At 39.3% G+C, this 16,436-nt stretch overlaps 1 protein-coding gene across 4 annotated transcripts in view; it reads right to left on the reverse strand.

Moving 5' to 3' along the window:
• dspb (desmoplakin b) overlaps positions 1-16,436 on the reverse strand; it is a 70,241-nt gene that overhangs the window by 29,366 nt on the left and 24,439 nt on the right. For 2 of the 4 annotated variants that reach the window (XM_088077436.1, XM_042513659.2), the window contains exon 1: positions 2,312-2,845. In XM_088077436.1, the coding sequence (XP_087933562.1) occupies positions 2,312-2,727 (416 nt within the window). In that variant the 5' untranslated portion in view covers positions 2,728-2,845. Of the gene's footprint in view, positions 1-2,311; positions 2,846-13,182; positions 13,366-16,436 lie in introns of those variants that run through there. The other 2 variants (XM_042513664.2, XM_088077435.1) reach the window with 2 other exon arrangements.

Here is a 16,436-nt window from a genome sequence, read left to right on the forward strand (position 1 = left end):
AAGAGAAAAAAATAAGTGGGACCCCTTCTAGACACTATTTGCCTTGGACAGGCCCCCAAAAGTGTAGGACCACCTATTTCTCCCGTGGAAACCACTGGATGAGACCACACAGTTGTCCTGTCCTGCGTATCACATGCAGCATTACATGTTTTCAAGTAAACCTTTCAGTTTTGGAGTCACTTTCTGTCAGAACAATTTACTGGAATGAAGTTTACATTTGCACAAAAAAATCCTTTCACTCTGCAAAGGGAGATGTACTGTAGTTAGGCACTAATTATAGTAAGAAAATCAAATAAAAACACATGACGCAGTTGATTATGTGCCTCAAAACCTAATAAAATTTTTTATTATCAAACACTGTGAACGGTTGTTTTACTTGAAAATTTGTATGTTTCCCAACTTTACAGATGTGGAAAAGAAAGCCATATGACCATTTAATTAATCTTTACTTCAACATCTATTATAAATTACAACTTCATATATGTCAGTAATAAATGAATTTTGTTGTGGACAGAAAAAATACGACTGTCATTTATATAATTCTACATGCATGTGAGAACTGTATTTTATCACCTTTTATATGATATGTAAGCCTTTTTTGGTTGGAAAACTTCATACATAACACAATAATAAAAATGTAAGAATTATCATCATATGCAGCAGTTACAAAAACACAACAGAGACTGTTAAGTAGATGTCTCTGCCCTTGTGCATACCATATTTTTGAGGCCGAGTATCTGAGAGTTGATAATAACTAACACCAATAAATGAGGCATATTATTTTCTTTACATAAACAAACATTTTTGAAAAGGATCTTTCATCAAAAAGTTAATCATTTCTCAACAGACCAAACATATCCTTGGCATTTCTGTGCTGCAATGTGTGTCGATAACCCTATCTTACAAAACCTCCTAAAAACTCACACAACCTTCAAAAAACAATTAGGTAACAGATTCAAAAAACAGCAACGGGAAGAGATCAGAAACACCTGCACACCACTATGATGTGACCTCCTGACCTCAAAAGACCTTCATCAGGATAATGACATAATTGCCACAAGGTAATTTCAGCTGATAAATTGGCTCAGTGGATTTATCCGTCTAGTTGGAGTGATTAGAAAATAAATGTGTGGCTTTTACTTTGAAAAGCCTAAACCCTACTTTTTCCGAAATCAGAAAACCAAAACAAATACCTGCTAATAAATATCAAAACTTCCCTGACATGGAATTTTAGAAAATGACTGGACCCACAAACTAATCACATTTCATCATCATGCCAAACATTGTGTGATCATGTCGACCAGACGCCCTCTGCCCTTTTCTGAAGTCCCACAGTGACATATTCATTTCCCCTGCCGATGATGGTGTGGAACCTGACACACGTTTCTAGAACAAGTGAGCATTGAACAGTTGCAAGGGAGGGAACTTAACATGTCAATGTGAGCTATAAATCAAATTCAGAGCGTTGCTCCAGGGAGGGAGGCTGCCGCAGAGAAGAAGCTGAAAAAAACACATCAACTTTACCAAATCCCCACTAATAAGGTTATTCCATAGTAGCCTTTTTAGCCATGTATTAATAATTATGTGATGAAAGAGTTAGATGACATGTAAACTCCTTTAACAAACAAATTATGAGTGTACGGCAGCCATATATGTATGCAGCCTGGTGACAGTAACTCTGTTAGCCCCTTTGAAACCTGGAGCAACATCAGTTTTCTTGTCCTTGAGCAATTTAGTAAGAAATGTGCAAATAATTACAGATTTAAAATTATGTTTTTTTTCTTTTAAACATTTTTTCCAGGTCATTTATTTGATCTGTTCTCTTGTTTTCTGATTCCTTTGATTTTCTACTTTTATATTTTTAATTTTAAGGTCATTTCTTGCTCATTCTGGGGGCATTTGTTCAGATGTTGCTCATTGTGTTTTTCCTGTGTTTTCAACAGAAATTAAGCCATACTTAGGTTTCAAAGGGTTAAGTCATAAAGCACAGCTCCAAAACTGAATGTAAATGTCAGCTTATTTCCTGGATCAGAGGTGTGACATTTGCAGAAGCAGAGCATTTCCCTCTAATTGTGATCTTTTCAAATATGATCATGTATTTGATTGGTGGATTTGTTTTTTAAGCTACAAATACCAGAATAAATAAAACAGAATGGCATGGTTAATTTTTAATAGCAAGCGCCTTTACAGACCGCCATGCATCCTCCCTGCCAAGGACAAGGTAGAAGTGGTGCGCGAGAGATGCAACAGGTGGCCGCGAGGAGAGCGCAGATTAAAAAGATGTAAAATTGACCAGAAATTGAGTTCATACCTCATTCCGCCTCCTTTGCCGCCTTTCATGCTGCTCAGCGTGCCGCCTGTCATTCCGCCTCCAATCATCATTTCGCTCGTCATTCCGCCTGCCATACGGCTCATCGTAACGCCTGACATACCGCTCATCTGGTTCACTGGTAAGCCTACCATACCGGTCATCGTACCGCCTGACATACCGGTCATCGTACCGCCTGACATACCGGTCATTGTACCGCCTGACATTCCGCCTGCCATGCCGCCCGATGACTTGGAAAAGGTGTAGGTGTATCCGTCTAAATAGGGCTCGTATCCATTACCGCCTCCGTGCAAGACTTCGCTGTGTGCGTAATAACCCCCCTCGCCAGTCAGGTCGCCTCTGGAACTCATACTGCGGCCCTGCAGGTTAAGGCCCCTCTGGGAGCCGATCTGACTCATTCTGACACGGACACAGCAGCCGGAGCTCCGTGGAAGCTGCACCGGGGAAAGCTAAGCAAGCAGGGAGCGCCTCCGTCCACCTGTCCGCCCCGGTCCCTCTGGGGCAGACTGCAAACAAAGCGCAAGGGCAGATCGGTTTTGAAGGGTGGTGGCCACACCTCTCTGTCCCTCCCCAACCTGCTGAGCCAAAAAAACTTTCTCCTCCCGCGTGCCACTCCTTTGCAAACTCAGCTGGAGGCAGAGGAGTGTGTTTGTGAAGTTGTAGTTCTATGTTTGTGAGGTCCAAATTGACATTCAAACAAGTCCTTTAAAAGTTTTCTTTAGAAACTCAGGACATTTTATTTAAAGTTACTTACATTTTGGTTAAAAAAAAAAGAGGACAACTTTGAGAAGTAAAAGTATTTGGGGGAGGAGGCTCAGGACATTTTGTGGAAAGTGGAGACTTAAAAAAAACATAATCAAAGTAAGGACAACTATGAATGAGACCATTTTCTCTGGTCCTGAGTGCTACAGAGAACTGTCTGAATTACGTTTAAGGTTAAAATGAGGTTTATAGCCTATTAACGGTAGGGTAATGGTAGAGTTAGGGTGGGGTGAGGTTGGCGGTAGGCATCGGTTGTGATGGTTAAGGTTTGGGTTAGGACCTGGAATGTATTGTTCTGTAGCCTGCAGCTGTTAAACTCTCAAGCTCATCACTTGTCACTTTACTTTTTACACCTGTGTGTGTGTGTGTATATATATATATATATATAGAGAGAGAGAGAGAGTTGATGCTGCTTGCCTAGGGTTGCAGAAAGTGCAAGATCCAGCATTGCCTATTATGGCCTATTTATATTATGTCATATATCTGCATATACATTAACTACATTCCTGTTTCAATTCAGTTTATTTATTTGCTATTACTGTCTAGTTTATGTTACCTTTTATGATTTATCCATATTTAAACTTGCACAATTTCATGTTTAGATTCTCATTTTGTTTTTATTTGGGTGATCTTATTTAACTTCTTTTACACACATTTAGTGAACACTGTTGGAGGGAGCCTGAGACCAAAGATTTCCATCGCCAACTGCTTCTCTGTAATTGTTGCGCATATGTTATAAAAAGAACTTAAACTTTGAGCATTATGTGCTCACAAGCGTAGAAGTACAAAGTTTGTCTGTGTCTTGGCACAAACAACTTAATAACTGATCCTTAAAACGTATAGAAAATTAATATATACAACAAATATTTAAAATGTTTAAAACAAAACTCTGTTTTGCATGCTATTTCTTGCTTGTACTGATATCTCATTTGTCGCCTTGTATTGTCTGGACTCTGCAGCAGCAGGATCTCTGACAGCTGTAAAGGTCAAAGAGCTTACTGCTGCAGGGACAGGTGATGCATCCGCCTGACAAGGTGCTGTACCACCTGACCTGACCTGTGGAAATTCAGTGAGAAACAACCAATGTATGTCTGTCCTCTTTTCAAACTTTTACTCTAAACACCCTCCATATTCACTGACTTTCTATTTTAGTGAGGAAAAACTCTCTCATAAACACACACACACACCCACACACACCCACCCACCCACACACACACACACACACACACACACACACACACACACACACACACACACACACACACACACACACACACACACACACACACACTACTTAAACACTTGCCTGAAGCCAATGGGAGGGACTCACAGGAAAAACAAGTCTGACAGCTGTTCTTCAGTGACAGTAATGTTGGTTGAATTTTATGATCATAGTTTAAAGACTGTTCAAATAATAATAAATGGATAAAGATAAACCTATACAAACAGTCCTGAATTATGGATTAATGATTTATTCATAACCCACTGATTTTGTTGACACTTACTTATTATGTATATATAATATGTTTTGTGCTGAGTTGCAGTTACATCCAGAATTGGCAGCTGTGTTTGATGCAGCGTGTGCTTACTGAAAGTGTTCAAAGTCACATTTTGATATAAATCTGCCAAATGTTTTGAAATTTATTATCATGAAATAATGTCATTATGAGTATGTCTTATGCCAAGGAACACAAATATTTTCTAACTTTGCAAACCCACACAGTGATGTGCAGATCATTGTGAGCATCAATGCAACCCAACCCCCCCCCCCCCATCTACAGAGGTCACCTTTTCTGTGTTTTGTTGATTTAATGGGTGAAAGTCTGTCATTATTGATTGAATATCCTCGAACAGCTCCATATTTTCAATAGAGATCACTCTAAAGACCATCTTGCAATACCACTCTAGCTTTGATATTGCAATACAGTGATCCATGACATAAAACAAAGGTGGGCCATTGGTGTTAAGTCGTGGTGGTTGGGGTGGTGACAATGGCCCTTTCCCTACTTCCCACCCCCTACTTCCAGCCACCTTGATTGGACCACACCTATCCTTGAACTTGACCTTTAAAGAGAGCTGTTGTTTTCTGTATGCTGATGTGGAAGTGGAAAAAGGCTATGGGATTTCTCTATCCGATTTTAGATTACTGTGGAAAAAAAGCTCGGTGGCAAACAAACAACTATGATACTTACACATTTTGTTCAGACAGATTATCTTCACAGATGAAAACCACTTTTATGATTTTTGAAGCCTAAATACAATCAACAGAAGTAAATAGCTGACGTTAGGCTATAAACAAACTACACTAGAGTCGCATGACTTAACATCATCACCACCACAACAAGTGGTTCAGCGTGATGATGTTCTGTAATCTCATTTTGACACTTTCAACTGTCTTTTTAAAGACACATGTAATTTATGTTGTAGGACAAAATGTGATAGTCATTTCAGCATGTAATGACCGACCTTATTATAGGCATCTAAGCAAAAACCCATTTCAAAAACCAACTGACCGAGACAAGGGAACTGGGATTGCTGAAATGCTAACTCACATCCAGGTTTTAGGGCTCATTCCTGGGGCACTCTTTTTTGAACTCAACTTCACACCTGTTAAGTTTTGTGACTGCATCTTGCTTCTTGTTTTGTTCTCGCATTGAGAAATATATCCAAAGATTGACAGACGTATAAAAAACTGGCAAAATCCTCACATTGGCTTCTGTGGTCATTCCCGCTACAGTTGGTGTCACCACATCTTGCCATGGTGACTCACAGAGTCCCACGGGGTGAAAACAACACCAGCCATTATGACATTGCCGGTAAGAAAGATAATTTAATTGTTTGATCTACAGTCTTTGTGCGCAGGAACTGTGACCTTCTTATACTGGTTAAAATGAGCTGGCAAAGTGGAAAATCTCAGGCAAGCAGTGCTGACAAAACTGTCGAGTTATCAAGTATACATGACCACAGACTCAAGAGTCATGCCGCACAAGTATGAAGCACACACACACACACACACACATACACATTCACAAGCTCCACACTCAGAATTTCCTTTTACTACACACAGCATCAACAGCACAAAAGGGATCTTTTTATTTTCATTCATTATTTCAGCAACTAGTGAATGGATTGCCTTGGCATTTGCAGCACACAGTCATGTAATCCTCAAGATGAGCATCTTGCTTTTCTCTAACCCCATCACCAGGTTAATTTTTTTAACTTGTCCAATACTATGTTTATTAATCAGACACCTGCAAAACTAATCACTTGCATCACTGTCAGCTGTATGTTGTGCTAAGGGCTAATTAGCCAGTGTTAGCATGCTACCACAGTAAACTATGATGGTGCACATGGAAAACATTTCATTAACTGAACATCAGCGTGTTGGCATCATCACTGTGACCATGCTAGCATGCTGGTGTTATCCTTTAGCTCAAAGTGCTGGTATGCCAAAGTACAGCCTCACAGAATGTCTGGCAGGGCTGTACACGACTCAGAATTATGCCAGTTGAATCAGATATGGCTGCTCAATAAGAATATACATTTGTTTTGTTTTTATTAAAAAGATTTAAATCAGGCTCCAGGGGACGTTCAGTGTGACAGCAGCATTATTGTAATACAGTAAACAAGCTAAAGGAGCCATTTTTTGCCAACACTAGATATTAAAAAAAAAAAAGAAAGAAAGCCGGAGACTGTTGTATTATGTTGCTGTGAGCTGCAAATTCACCACTATTAAGCAGAGGGACTCTCTTACTCTGCATGAGCCTGCATGTCTGCGGCTCCCTGTACCAAAGAGTAGCCTGAAAGTCAAGATCACTCACTCTGCTGCAAAATCTGGGGATCAAATAGTCCCAAGAAGTACACTGCACGGCACACTGACCTGATGAACAGAACAAAACACACACACAGACAGACACACACACACACACACATACACACACACACACACACACACACACACACACACACATACAGACGCACACAAAAAAAAAACCTGCTCCTCTCGGGGGGTCTCCAACTGATAAATCACATCTCAGCCTTTCAAGAGGCAGCCCTAGATGCTAGCATGTCTTTAGACTCTTAGTCTTGTCCTCATTTGACCTTTTGGCATTTCTTCTTCTCATAGGATCAAAAAACCTTTTTGATAGGGAATTTTCTGTCTAAATCAGCAGCACAAATTGCACAGAATAAACAATTTACAGATAGAAGAAGAGCAAAAACAGAAAGGAGAGTCAGACTGCACAGAGTACAGATGATATATGGTGTATTTTCCATTTTTGAGTCAAGACCGATCTTGTTTTACACCTTACAAGTATGCCTTGGCACAGACGCAGCTCTCCTGCAGGCCATTATTTCCTTCAGACTTTGACCCGATAAGGTTCACTAAACCACAGATAATAATAATAATAGTAATAATAATAATAACAGTAACAAAAAAATAATAAAATGGTTGCCAAGAGCTTGAACCGAGGACCCTGAAATTCAAGGACAGTCTCCCTACACCACTCTGCCACCCAATAAACTCTGCAGCTATTGAGGAATGTAGCGTGTGTGTGTGTGTGTTTGTAAGAGTGTGGGATTGGGAGTTATGTGTATGAGCATTCAGAGTGAAAGTACAAGAGAGAAGGGAAGCAGGAATGGGTATTCTACAGTGTTAGTTAACTGTTCATGATTTATTGCAAGCAGTTGTTTTCCATTTCTCATAATTGCAGACTTGGTTTGGATGACTGGGTGCAGAAGAATTTTTACCCAACATATTGTGGGATATGACAATTGAATCCAGCAGCTCTGCAGTTTTATTACTATCGACTTAGTCTTAGAGCTTTCATGTACTCGCTGTGAGTGATTCATGAAGATAATAAGCTGCTCAAACATTTTTCTCAGGAAAAAAAGGTCCCACCTTACCATCATGTTATTCCCTGTGGCAAATGGCATTCAAGAACACGCCTTTGCCTGTACACAAAGTCACGCCGATACACACTTTTTGCCAAAACAGCATTCCAGCCTCGTCTTCCTTTTATTAAAAAAAAAGGCTACACTTTGTGTCCTAAAAATGATGGGCGTATTATACTTGAATAATGAATTTGCATGAGCGGTTTTAGTGAGTTAACTAGGCCTTTGGGCATAAAATTAAAACAGAAGGAGATTGTTGTGGTCTTGTGCATATCTAATCTGCTGCACAAAAGCCTTCAAAAACTGCAAAAGTAATCATTGAATTCAACACAATTACTGCACAAATATGTGAGTCTTTTTGTCGTCAGGTTGAATGAATTAAATCATTTTTAGGGTGTGTATCTGAGGCGTAGTCCCGGAGTTCCCACCCTTTCCCACCTCCTTTCATTCCTGATTGCTAGAGACAGGATAAGGCTTGCACACTTTTAATAGGTTTCTAAAAGTTGCCTGACATATCCAAGGGAGTGTGACGGTGTGCATGTGTGCAGAAGTTTTAACGGCTCAAAAACAGGAAACTAAAATATAGTGGTGCCTGAACATTTAAAATAAAAAATAAAATAAAAAAGGGTAAATGAGGTTGTTTAAATCTGGATAATGTCCAATATCAGGCACTTCCTCTAAGTACCACACCTGTGAAAGTCATTCATGCCTTCATATCTTCACATCTCAAGTACTTGTACTTTCTACTGTTTTTTTTTTTTCATTTTCTACTGATTCAGAATGCTGCAGCACGATCATTACCTCAATAAGGGGCACCGTGTTATGCCAGTTCTTGTCCGTCTGGCTCTCTTTAAATTTTAGGGGTGGATTTAAAATATAACTGTTGGGGCAACCTCTAGCTCACTAGGTAGAGTGTGCGCCCCATATGCCTCGGGCTACTGCAGTGGCCCGGGTTTGAGTCCAGATTATGGCCCTTTGCTGCATGTTGTTCCCCCATCTCTGTCCCACCTTTCCTGTCTCTCTCAAGCTGTCCTATAAAACAAAGGGAAAATGCCCCCCAAAAAACCTTTAAAAAAATATGACTCTTTGTCTGTGAGGCACTACATTATTTGTCAATACTTTCTCAGTGGCTGCACCAAAACTAAGGAAATCTCCCTCCTTCATATTCTGTTGTCTTACTCCCTATCTTTTAGGCACCTCTAATCAATACTCTCAGTCCAGTTACCAGAACAAAAATTGTACCTTTCTGCAAACCACAGACGTGTCACATTTGTTTTTTTAAGACTGTTGCAAAGCAAACTTCCTAGCAGCATATCACTGTTCAAGACTAATCACATTTCCAGCCATGTTTGTGGCAACAAAATTGCATATTTTTTAAAGAATTCCCATTCATCTTTTTGGTGGTGCAGGTATTTTTAACAAGATGTCAGGACATTTCCAACTATTTATTCGATGACAAAACTGAGTACAATTTAAATATATGTCAGGGCATTTCCAGCCTTGTTTGTGGGGGCCATACAAGGCATTTTTAACAATATCTGCAGCCATTAACAGGTGATTTTTTGGCAACAAAACTGGGTTTTACTTAAACAGGTGTCAGGAAAATTCCAGCCTTGTTTGTAGGAATCAAATTAGTTATTTCTACTGATGCGTCAGGAAATATACAGCTGATTTTTTGCGACAAAACAAGTTTGTTTATATTTTATTTATTTATATATATTTTTTAACAAGACATCAAGACATTTCCAGCATTGTTTTGGGTGACCTAATGGATATTTTTAATGAGACGTCTGGACACTTCCAGCTGTTTTTATTGTTTGTTTGTTTGTTTTGATGACAAAAGTGGGTATTTTCACACAGACATCTGAACATTTCCAGCCTTGTTTGCAGCAACCAAACCAGGTACTTTTAATGAAACGTTGCTACATTTTCAGCCCTGTTTTTGGTGAAAAAAATGGGTATTTATGGTGTTGGTAGTGTTACTTTAATTGTTTCCGGCTGCATATATTTACATTTCTGTCCATCACTATCCTGTAATGATCCCAAAATGGGGTTAGGACCCCACATAATGTCACAGCAAGATAACTGAAGGAATAACAAAGGAAAGCATACCTACAACACAGTAATAGATTTCTTTGTTCTGAGCTTACTCTTCGTCAGATCTCTAAAAACCTTTCAAACAAAACATTATGGGAAGAGAGAAACTATTCATCACTCACACTGACATGCACATAAAGAAATGTATTTTCTTCTATGCCAACAAGACATAGGAGGATCTGTCCAACCTATAGCCTAAAAGGAACACTTAATCCCCAATCTTAACTAAAACATTTACAATCACCAAATTTGGACAGACTGTTTTCAGTGGACAGCAGCAACATTTGACAAAAAAAAACAAAAAAAACTAAACAGCTGACAGAGTCGTGTTCATGCTTCACACACCAAATGTAATTGAGCATGCACGTACTTGCCCTCCTTGAGTCGTTATAACCTTTCAGATTGGCATTAATAATTTAACGCATAGCAATCACCTCAAACATTGCTTTGTGTCACAAATGAGCTGAGGGGAAACTCCTGGGAAATGCAGGCTCCACACCCATGATCACACCCATGAGACACTGGAATCAAGGGAGGGGTGCTGTTTATTAATCCTACTATCAAATGAAACTCCTTATTCCAACACACACACACACAAACACATTAACGGTGCTATGCTGACTCAGACAGCATGTACAGACAGCTCATCTCTTTTCACTTGCGTGAAAACTGAGTGTTTTAATTGATTGTTTTGGTTTTTTTTCTGTCTGAGGGGTTGTCTCATCTTGTCAGGTCTTTGACATGTACAGTGTGTGTGTGTGTGTGTGTGTGTGTGTGTGTGTTTAACGAAAGTTTTCTGTTATTAAACAAAAGGATTAAAAGCAGTGATGAGTAAAGATGATAACTGCTAGTGTTTAGGGTGCGGCTACTTGACTAAATTGTTCTCAGGATCCAAAGGTATTAAAGGAAACCAGGTACATGAAGAAAACCATCTTTATGGCTAGATTTCATTGTTTGGTTGAGAAGTTTTTTTACACTGACACACTGTCACTTGAAGCTCTAATATGATCACCACATTTAGCTCAGAGTTGGAGGCATCTTTTTATCTGCAGATTATTGTTCACTGGGATCCTTCTGGACTTGGTGATTACAATAAAAGACAGACTCGTTTGTTTTAGTTCACACACTAAGGGCCAAATGCAAGCCAAATAGCTGTCAAGATTATTACTACATTGTTGATGTAAGAGGTCACATTAGAAACGAAAAGCAGAGCCGGTTATGCACTGATGGATGGGCGCGGTCCTGCAGTGTCTTCTCTGCTCAACACCCTCAGGGCTGATGGCATGTCAAGGTGGCATCCATGCCTGCACCCGTATGAGCAGGTGGTGCAGAGAGGGCAAATGCAAAGTCAAAAGTAATTATGTTCATAAATGAGGAAAATCAATCAGCAAATTCAAAGGAATGTCCAAATATTTTGAAAAAAGTGATTCGTATCAAATTTAAGTAAATTCCTGCATAATGTTTTATCCAAGTTTAAGAATAAACATACAATGTTCGCTCCAAGTTTAAGAATAAACACACAGCTCCTAACAAAGAGAGAGAGAGATTAGAAAAAAAATGTAATGGGAAAAATTTCTTGATACTATATTTATGATTATTAGACTTATATATTCAAAATATGTTGTGGAATATATAATTTAATTATTTACTAATTTTTTGGTTATTTCCTTGTTCGTTTTTGCTTTTTACTTAACTTTTTAAGTATTTTCTTGTAACTTTTTACTAATTTGTTGCTAATTTGTAGGTCATTTCTTGTTAAGTTTCTCATTGCCTTCCTCCCGACAGAAATCAAGCCATATAAAAGCTTATCAGGTATAAAAGTGTTAAACTCTAATATTTTCCAATCCCGTATCAGATCTATTTATGTTCAGCTTTCAACAATTTAAGGTGGCAAAAAAAACCCCAACTACATCTTAAACATTTAAATAAAGACAGTTTACATATTTGCTATTTATCTGAATGACTCTCTGAATGTTTTATGGATTCCTCGTTGCTAGTAGAAATAAAGAGAAAGTGAGAAGATAAAAGCTGAATTCAACTCTCAGCTTAATGAGTTTGGGTATTTTTATCAGCTTGGAACCACATCCAAAATCCAACCGGCATTTGGAACCAAAAACTAACAGCAGCAGGGGGCTGAGACAGAAGGCGATGTGAAACAAATTCCCAATTTGCTTCATAAAAATGATAAAGAGGAGGAAAAAAAATAAAAGACACACAGCCCATGCAACTACAAAGACGTGCGATACCTTCCACTGGCACAAAATGCCCAAATTTAGCAACTGCATCAGAGTGTCCTTTACATGCGACTTATTTTATGTTTTCATTTTTTCACTTATTGAGAGTGAATTTGCCTGTGTCGTTTGGATGTGATTAGTATACACAGACTCTATTTGCACAAACTTTAAATGTTCTGGTACTGACTCTGTGGTGGAGCTTAGGGTGGAGCTGAGTATGTAGCAACCAGAAACCAAAAGACACATGCACGCACACAAAGCACACACACAGACACACACAGACACACACACACACACACACACACACACACACATTCATACACACACAAATAGTGATATGGAGGGACGAGTCAGGGCTTTTATTCTGGAGGATTTGACAGTCGTTAATTTTTAATGGAGCACACTGAACCATAGAGAGTGAAGGATGAGCTCTTATTCTTGTGTTTGCACCTGCGCAGGTGTGTGCGTGAGTGTGATAGAAAGAGAGAGCATGTAAAGGAGGATAAGAGAAAGACCAGACTCATTCATCGCCTCAGGGACTTTGCATCAAAGGTGAAAGAGGTGACTGTGCAGGGAAATGGTGAGAACTGAGTGAAGCTCTGTGTTCAGTTTCAACATGGCCACCCTCATCTGCCATGTTTTTTTTTAAATATAATATTAGTGCTGATATGGCACCTAAACAGTACATCTAAAGATAATGCATATCTACAGGAGTTGTTACAAATAAGAAAATAAAGAGTGTGTGTGTGTGTGTGTGTGTGTGTGTGTGTGTGTGTGTGTGTGTGTGTGTGTGTGTGTGTGTGTGTGTGTGGTTCAGGACAGGAGAGCAGACTGCTGCAGCTCACTGATCCTGTGACAGAAGTGTACCTGTGCAGCAGGGTGACATGGATATGCCTCCTGGGGGTCATGGAGACGGAGCCGCAGAGGGGGTGAATGGGAGGGAGGGGCTGTCACAGAGTCGTCACATGACACCTGAACCAATCTGGGTCACTGGTCTCACGGAGACAAACGATGCTGCTCCACCTCCTCGTGCACAGAGGAATTCTGCACCTGTCAGTAGAGCACAGATTATCTCTTATGTAACTCTATTTAGATGACTTTAAGGACAATGGGGGTATTTTTGCATGTTTGAGCCCATTTACTACTAATCATATATATGTTACATGTCTGTTTTCCAAATCATGATGTAGTGGTTTAGATTTTTTTGTGTCTCACTAAACTTCCATTGACTTCCATTTAGCTCCATACTTACCAAACAGAAAGTGGTATTGGTTCTCTCATCCAACTATTGGAAAGAAAGTTGATGCATTTCTCAAACTGTGAAACTATTCCTTTAAATTTAAAGAACACTACCACTATTTTTGCATGCTTTACATGGCCGCCTATTACAATAATGTATAAATTACATTACTGTTTATTTTTTCTTCAAGGTGAGCATTAGGTGGGTTTTTTTTTAAAGTTTTGATTGTATTTTACACAAAATGGCAGCCACTGGTTACTGTTAATCATAGAATAATGGGTTTTTTTTATACAAACACTACTCTTATCTTGTACTTTTCACAGACACATCTTACAGTATATGTGCATGTATTCCCATTAGTGTTTTTTTATCTGTAAAATTTATAATGTGTTCAGTTAGTTTTATTACTGTCATCCTCAGATTATCATAATAAGGTAAGGTAACTGTAATGGATAAGTATCTTAAGCTTGTCTTTAACATGTGCAACAAAAAACAACAACAACAAAAACAATAATAATATTCATAACCATACTGCACTTAAACAGCATTAACAATTTTCTACTAATATGGAAAAATACAAAAAGATAATAAATACTTAAAAGACAATGTACAATACATTAAAAAATATAGGAAACATGTGGTGTATAAGTTTAATTGCATGGTGTGTACAAAAAACTAATTGTACACCTTTAAAATGGTCAACAGGAATGGGAAATGAAACAGCAACACAAAGCATGCAAAAACAGCAGTGTTGCCCTTCAGATTCAAAGGACTAGTTGCACAGTTTCAGGAATGCAGTCACTTTCTTTCCAGGTGTTAGATGACAGAGTTAGAAGACAGTTAGTATAAAGCCTGGCTCTATTCAAAGTTGAAAAATACACCCACCAACACTTCTAACACTCTAATTAACACGCATCTTGCATGTTTAATTAGTACAGAAATATAGGTAAAATAAAAAACTTTAAACTGATGTGTTGGAGGGTATGCGCTTAGGGCTTCCGTAGGGAGGGAGTTGTAAGCTGGGTCTATTTACTGATGGATAACAGTTTATCCCTCTGCTGGTTGTCTGGCAACCTCGTAGAAACTAAAAGTCTCCCAGAAGTCTGTTGCACTGAGCTACGTATGTTCACCAAGAAATAGTTATGGCATGTGTTTGTAGGTGTTACATCTGCAAGTGTTCTACAACCTACCATTTTCCTTCAAGTCAGCTGAACACACAGACAGAAAGAGGAGACAAGAACAGGAGCTGCAGCAGCCTCTAAACTAAACTGACCACATAGTGTTAAGTGAATACAGCTTAATTAAAGTTGTCTAGTAGGTGGAACTGACACACAATCTTGTTGCCTTTTTATTTTAAAGCATGTGACTGACTGAAAACAAAATGAGATATGATGTGGTAATTAATAAGCTTTATTGTTTTTTTTTTTATTTTAAACAGAGCCTGGCAATTTGTTTTACAATCTTTGTGCTAAGCTAGGCTAATTGTGCAATACACAATCTCTATTCCTCTTCTCATCAAACTATTGAAAAAGGGAATAAGCGTTTTCCCTAAAGTGCTGAACGGCTTAGAGCTGCTATATGTTCTATAACAACACCGATAAATCATTACATGTTCATTTTGATATATTAGCTGCGTAAAATTACCATGAACGAATTAAATGGTTGCTGACAGTGACATTTAATTTAATTTAGCCTAATTGAATTAGATTTGATTAAATTTAATTCAACTTTTTTGAAATCGTTTTTGTGTGTAGAGAGGTGGGAGGGGGGCACATTCTGTTTCGGGCCCTGAGAATGTCTGAGCCAGCTCTGGTATGTGCTGTAACAAGGGTGTGGTTGGCACACACTACCAGATGACACACACGCACAACCTCCTCAGCTCATTTTCAGCCTCCTCCTCCTCAATCTGAAACCTCTTAATAAGTCTCTCAGGAGGAGGAGGAGTGGGGTGCGAAGAAGAAGGAGGTGAGAGATGAGTGTGAACTGAGCCCTAGTTGTCACCTTTCTGTTACACTGTCAGCCGCACCCTGAATACCAGCCTCATGTCTGTCAGAGGCATCAGGAGAAAAACGGTTTGTCATCATGTTAACGCACCGCACGCACACACACACACACACACACACACACACACTCTCTCACACACACACACACACACACACACACACAGCGTCTTCTCACATTATCTTGGTTGCAGGCCTCTTCATTGCAGAGGGAAAATCTGTCACTCACTTGCATCTCAAGGTCACACACACTGAGTCATTTGGGAGCAGCTGCACACATCAACACCCTCAACATTTGTTTGAAGACATTTGACTCTCATTTCCTCGCTTCACTGCACCTCTGACAGCCGATATACAGTTAAAACCATAGTTGATTTTCTGTCTTTTTATTATGCTGATTCTCTGATTAATAGCCACAAACTGCTCCAAGGACGCGTATTGTGGTCGTTTGACGCCCCCTCGCGGCTGACAGGCAACACATCATCCAAAAACCCTGACATCCTCCTATTGTCTCCTCAAACCAGTAACTAATACTGCCTATTTATATGACGGTTATGAAAAAAAAAATCATGACGCAAATCCTTCGTGGGATGTCCATCAAACGCATCACCCCAAAGCGCATTAAAAAAAAACCTTCAGCAGTATCTCCACTTCATCATTTGATCATAAATCATGTTGTGTCGATGGGAAACGTGAATGATTGAATCATAACAAGCTTGATATTTAGTGGAGAGGGCAGAGGCTGCACAAAGGGGATCATTGTTGCCTGCAGATGCCCGTCAGTGGTGCAGTCGCCCTTTGAAGGCGCTCCAATCGCAGTACATAGCGCGACCGAGGGAGGGCGGGGCTTCACCCCCCCACCACCACCACCACCACCACCA

The sequence above is a fragment of the Plectropomus leopardus genome, chromosome 5 (assembly GCF_026936395.1).
Source record: "Plectropomus leopardus strain MGB_pleo_1.0 chromosome 5, ASM2693639v1, whole genome shotgun sequence".
NCBI classification, from domain to species: domain Eukaryota; kingdom Metazoa; phylum Chordata; class Actinopteri; order Perciformes; family Serranidae; genus Plectropomus; species Plectropomus leopardus.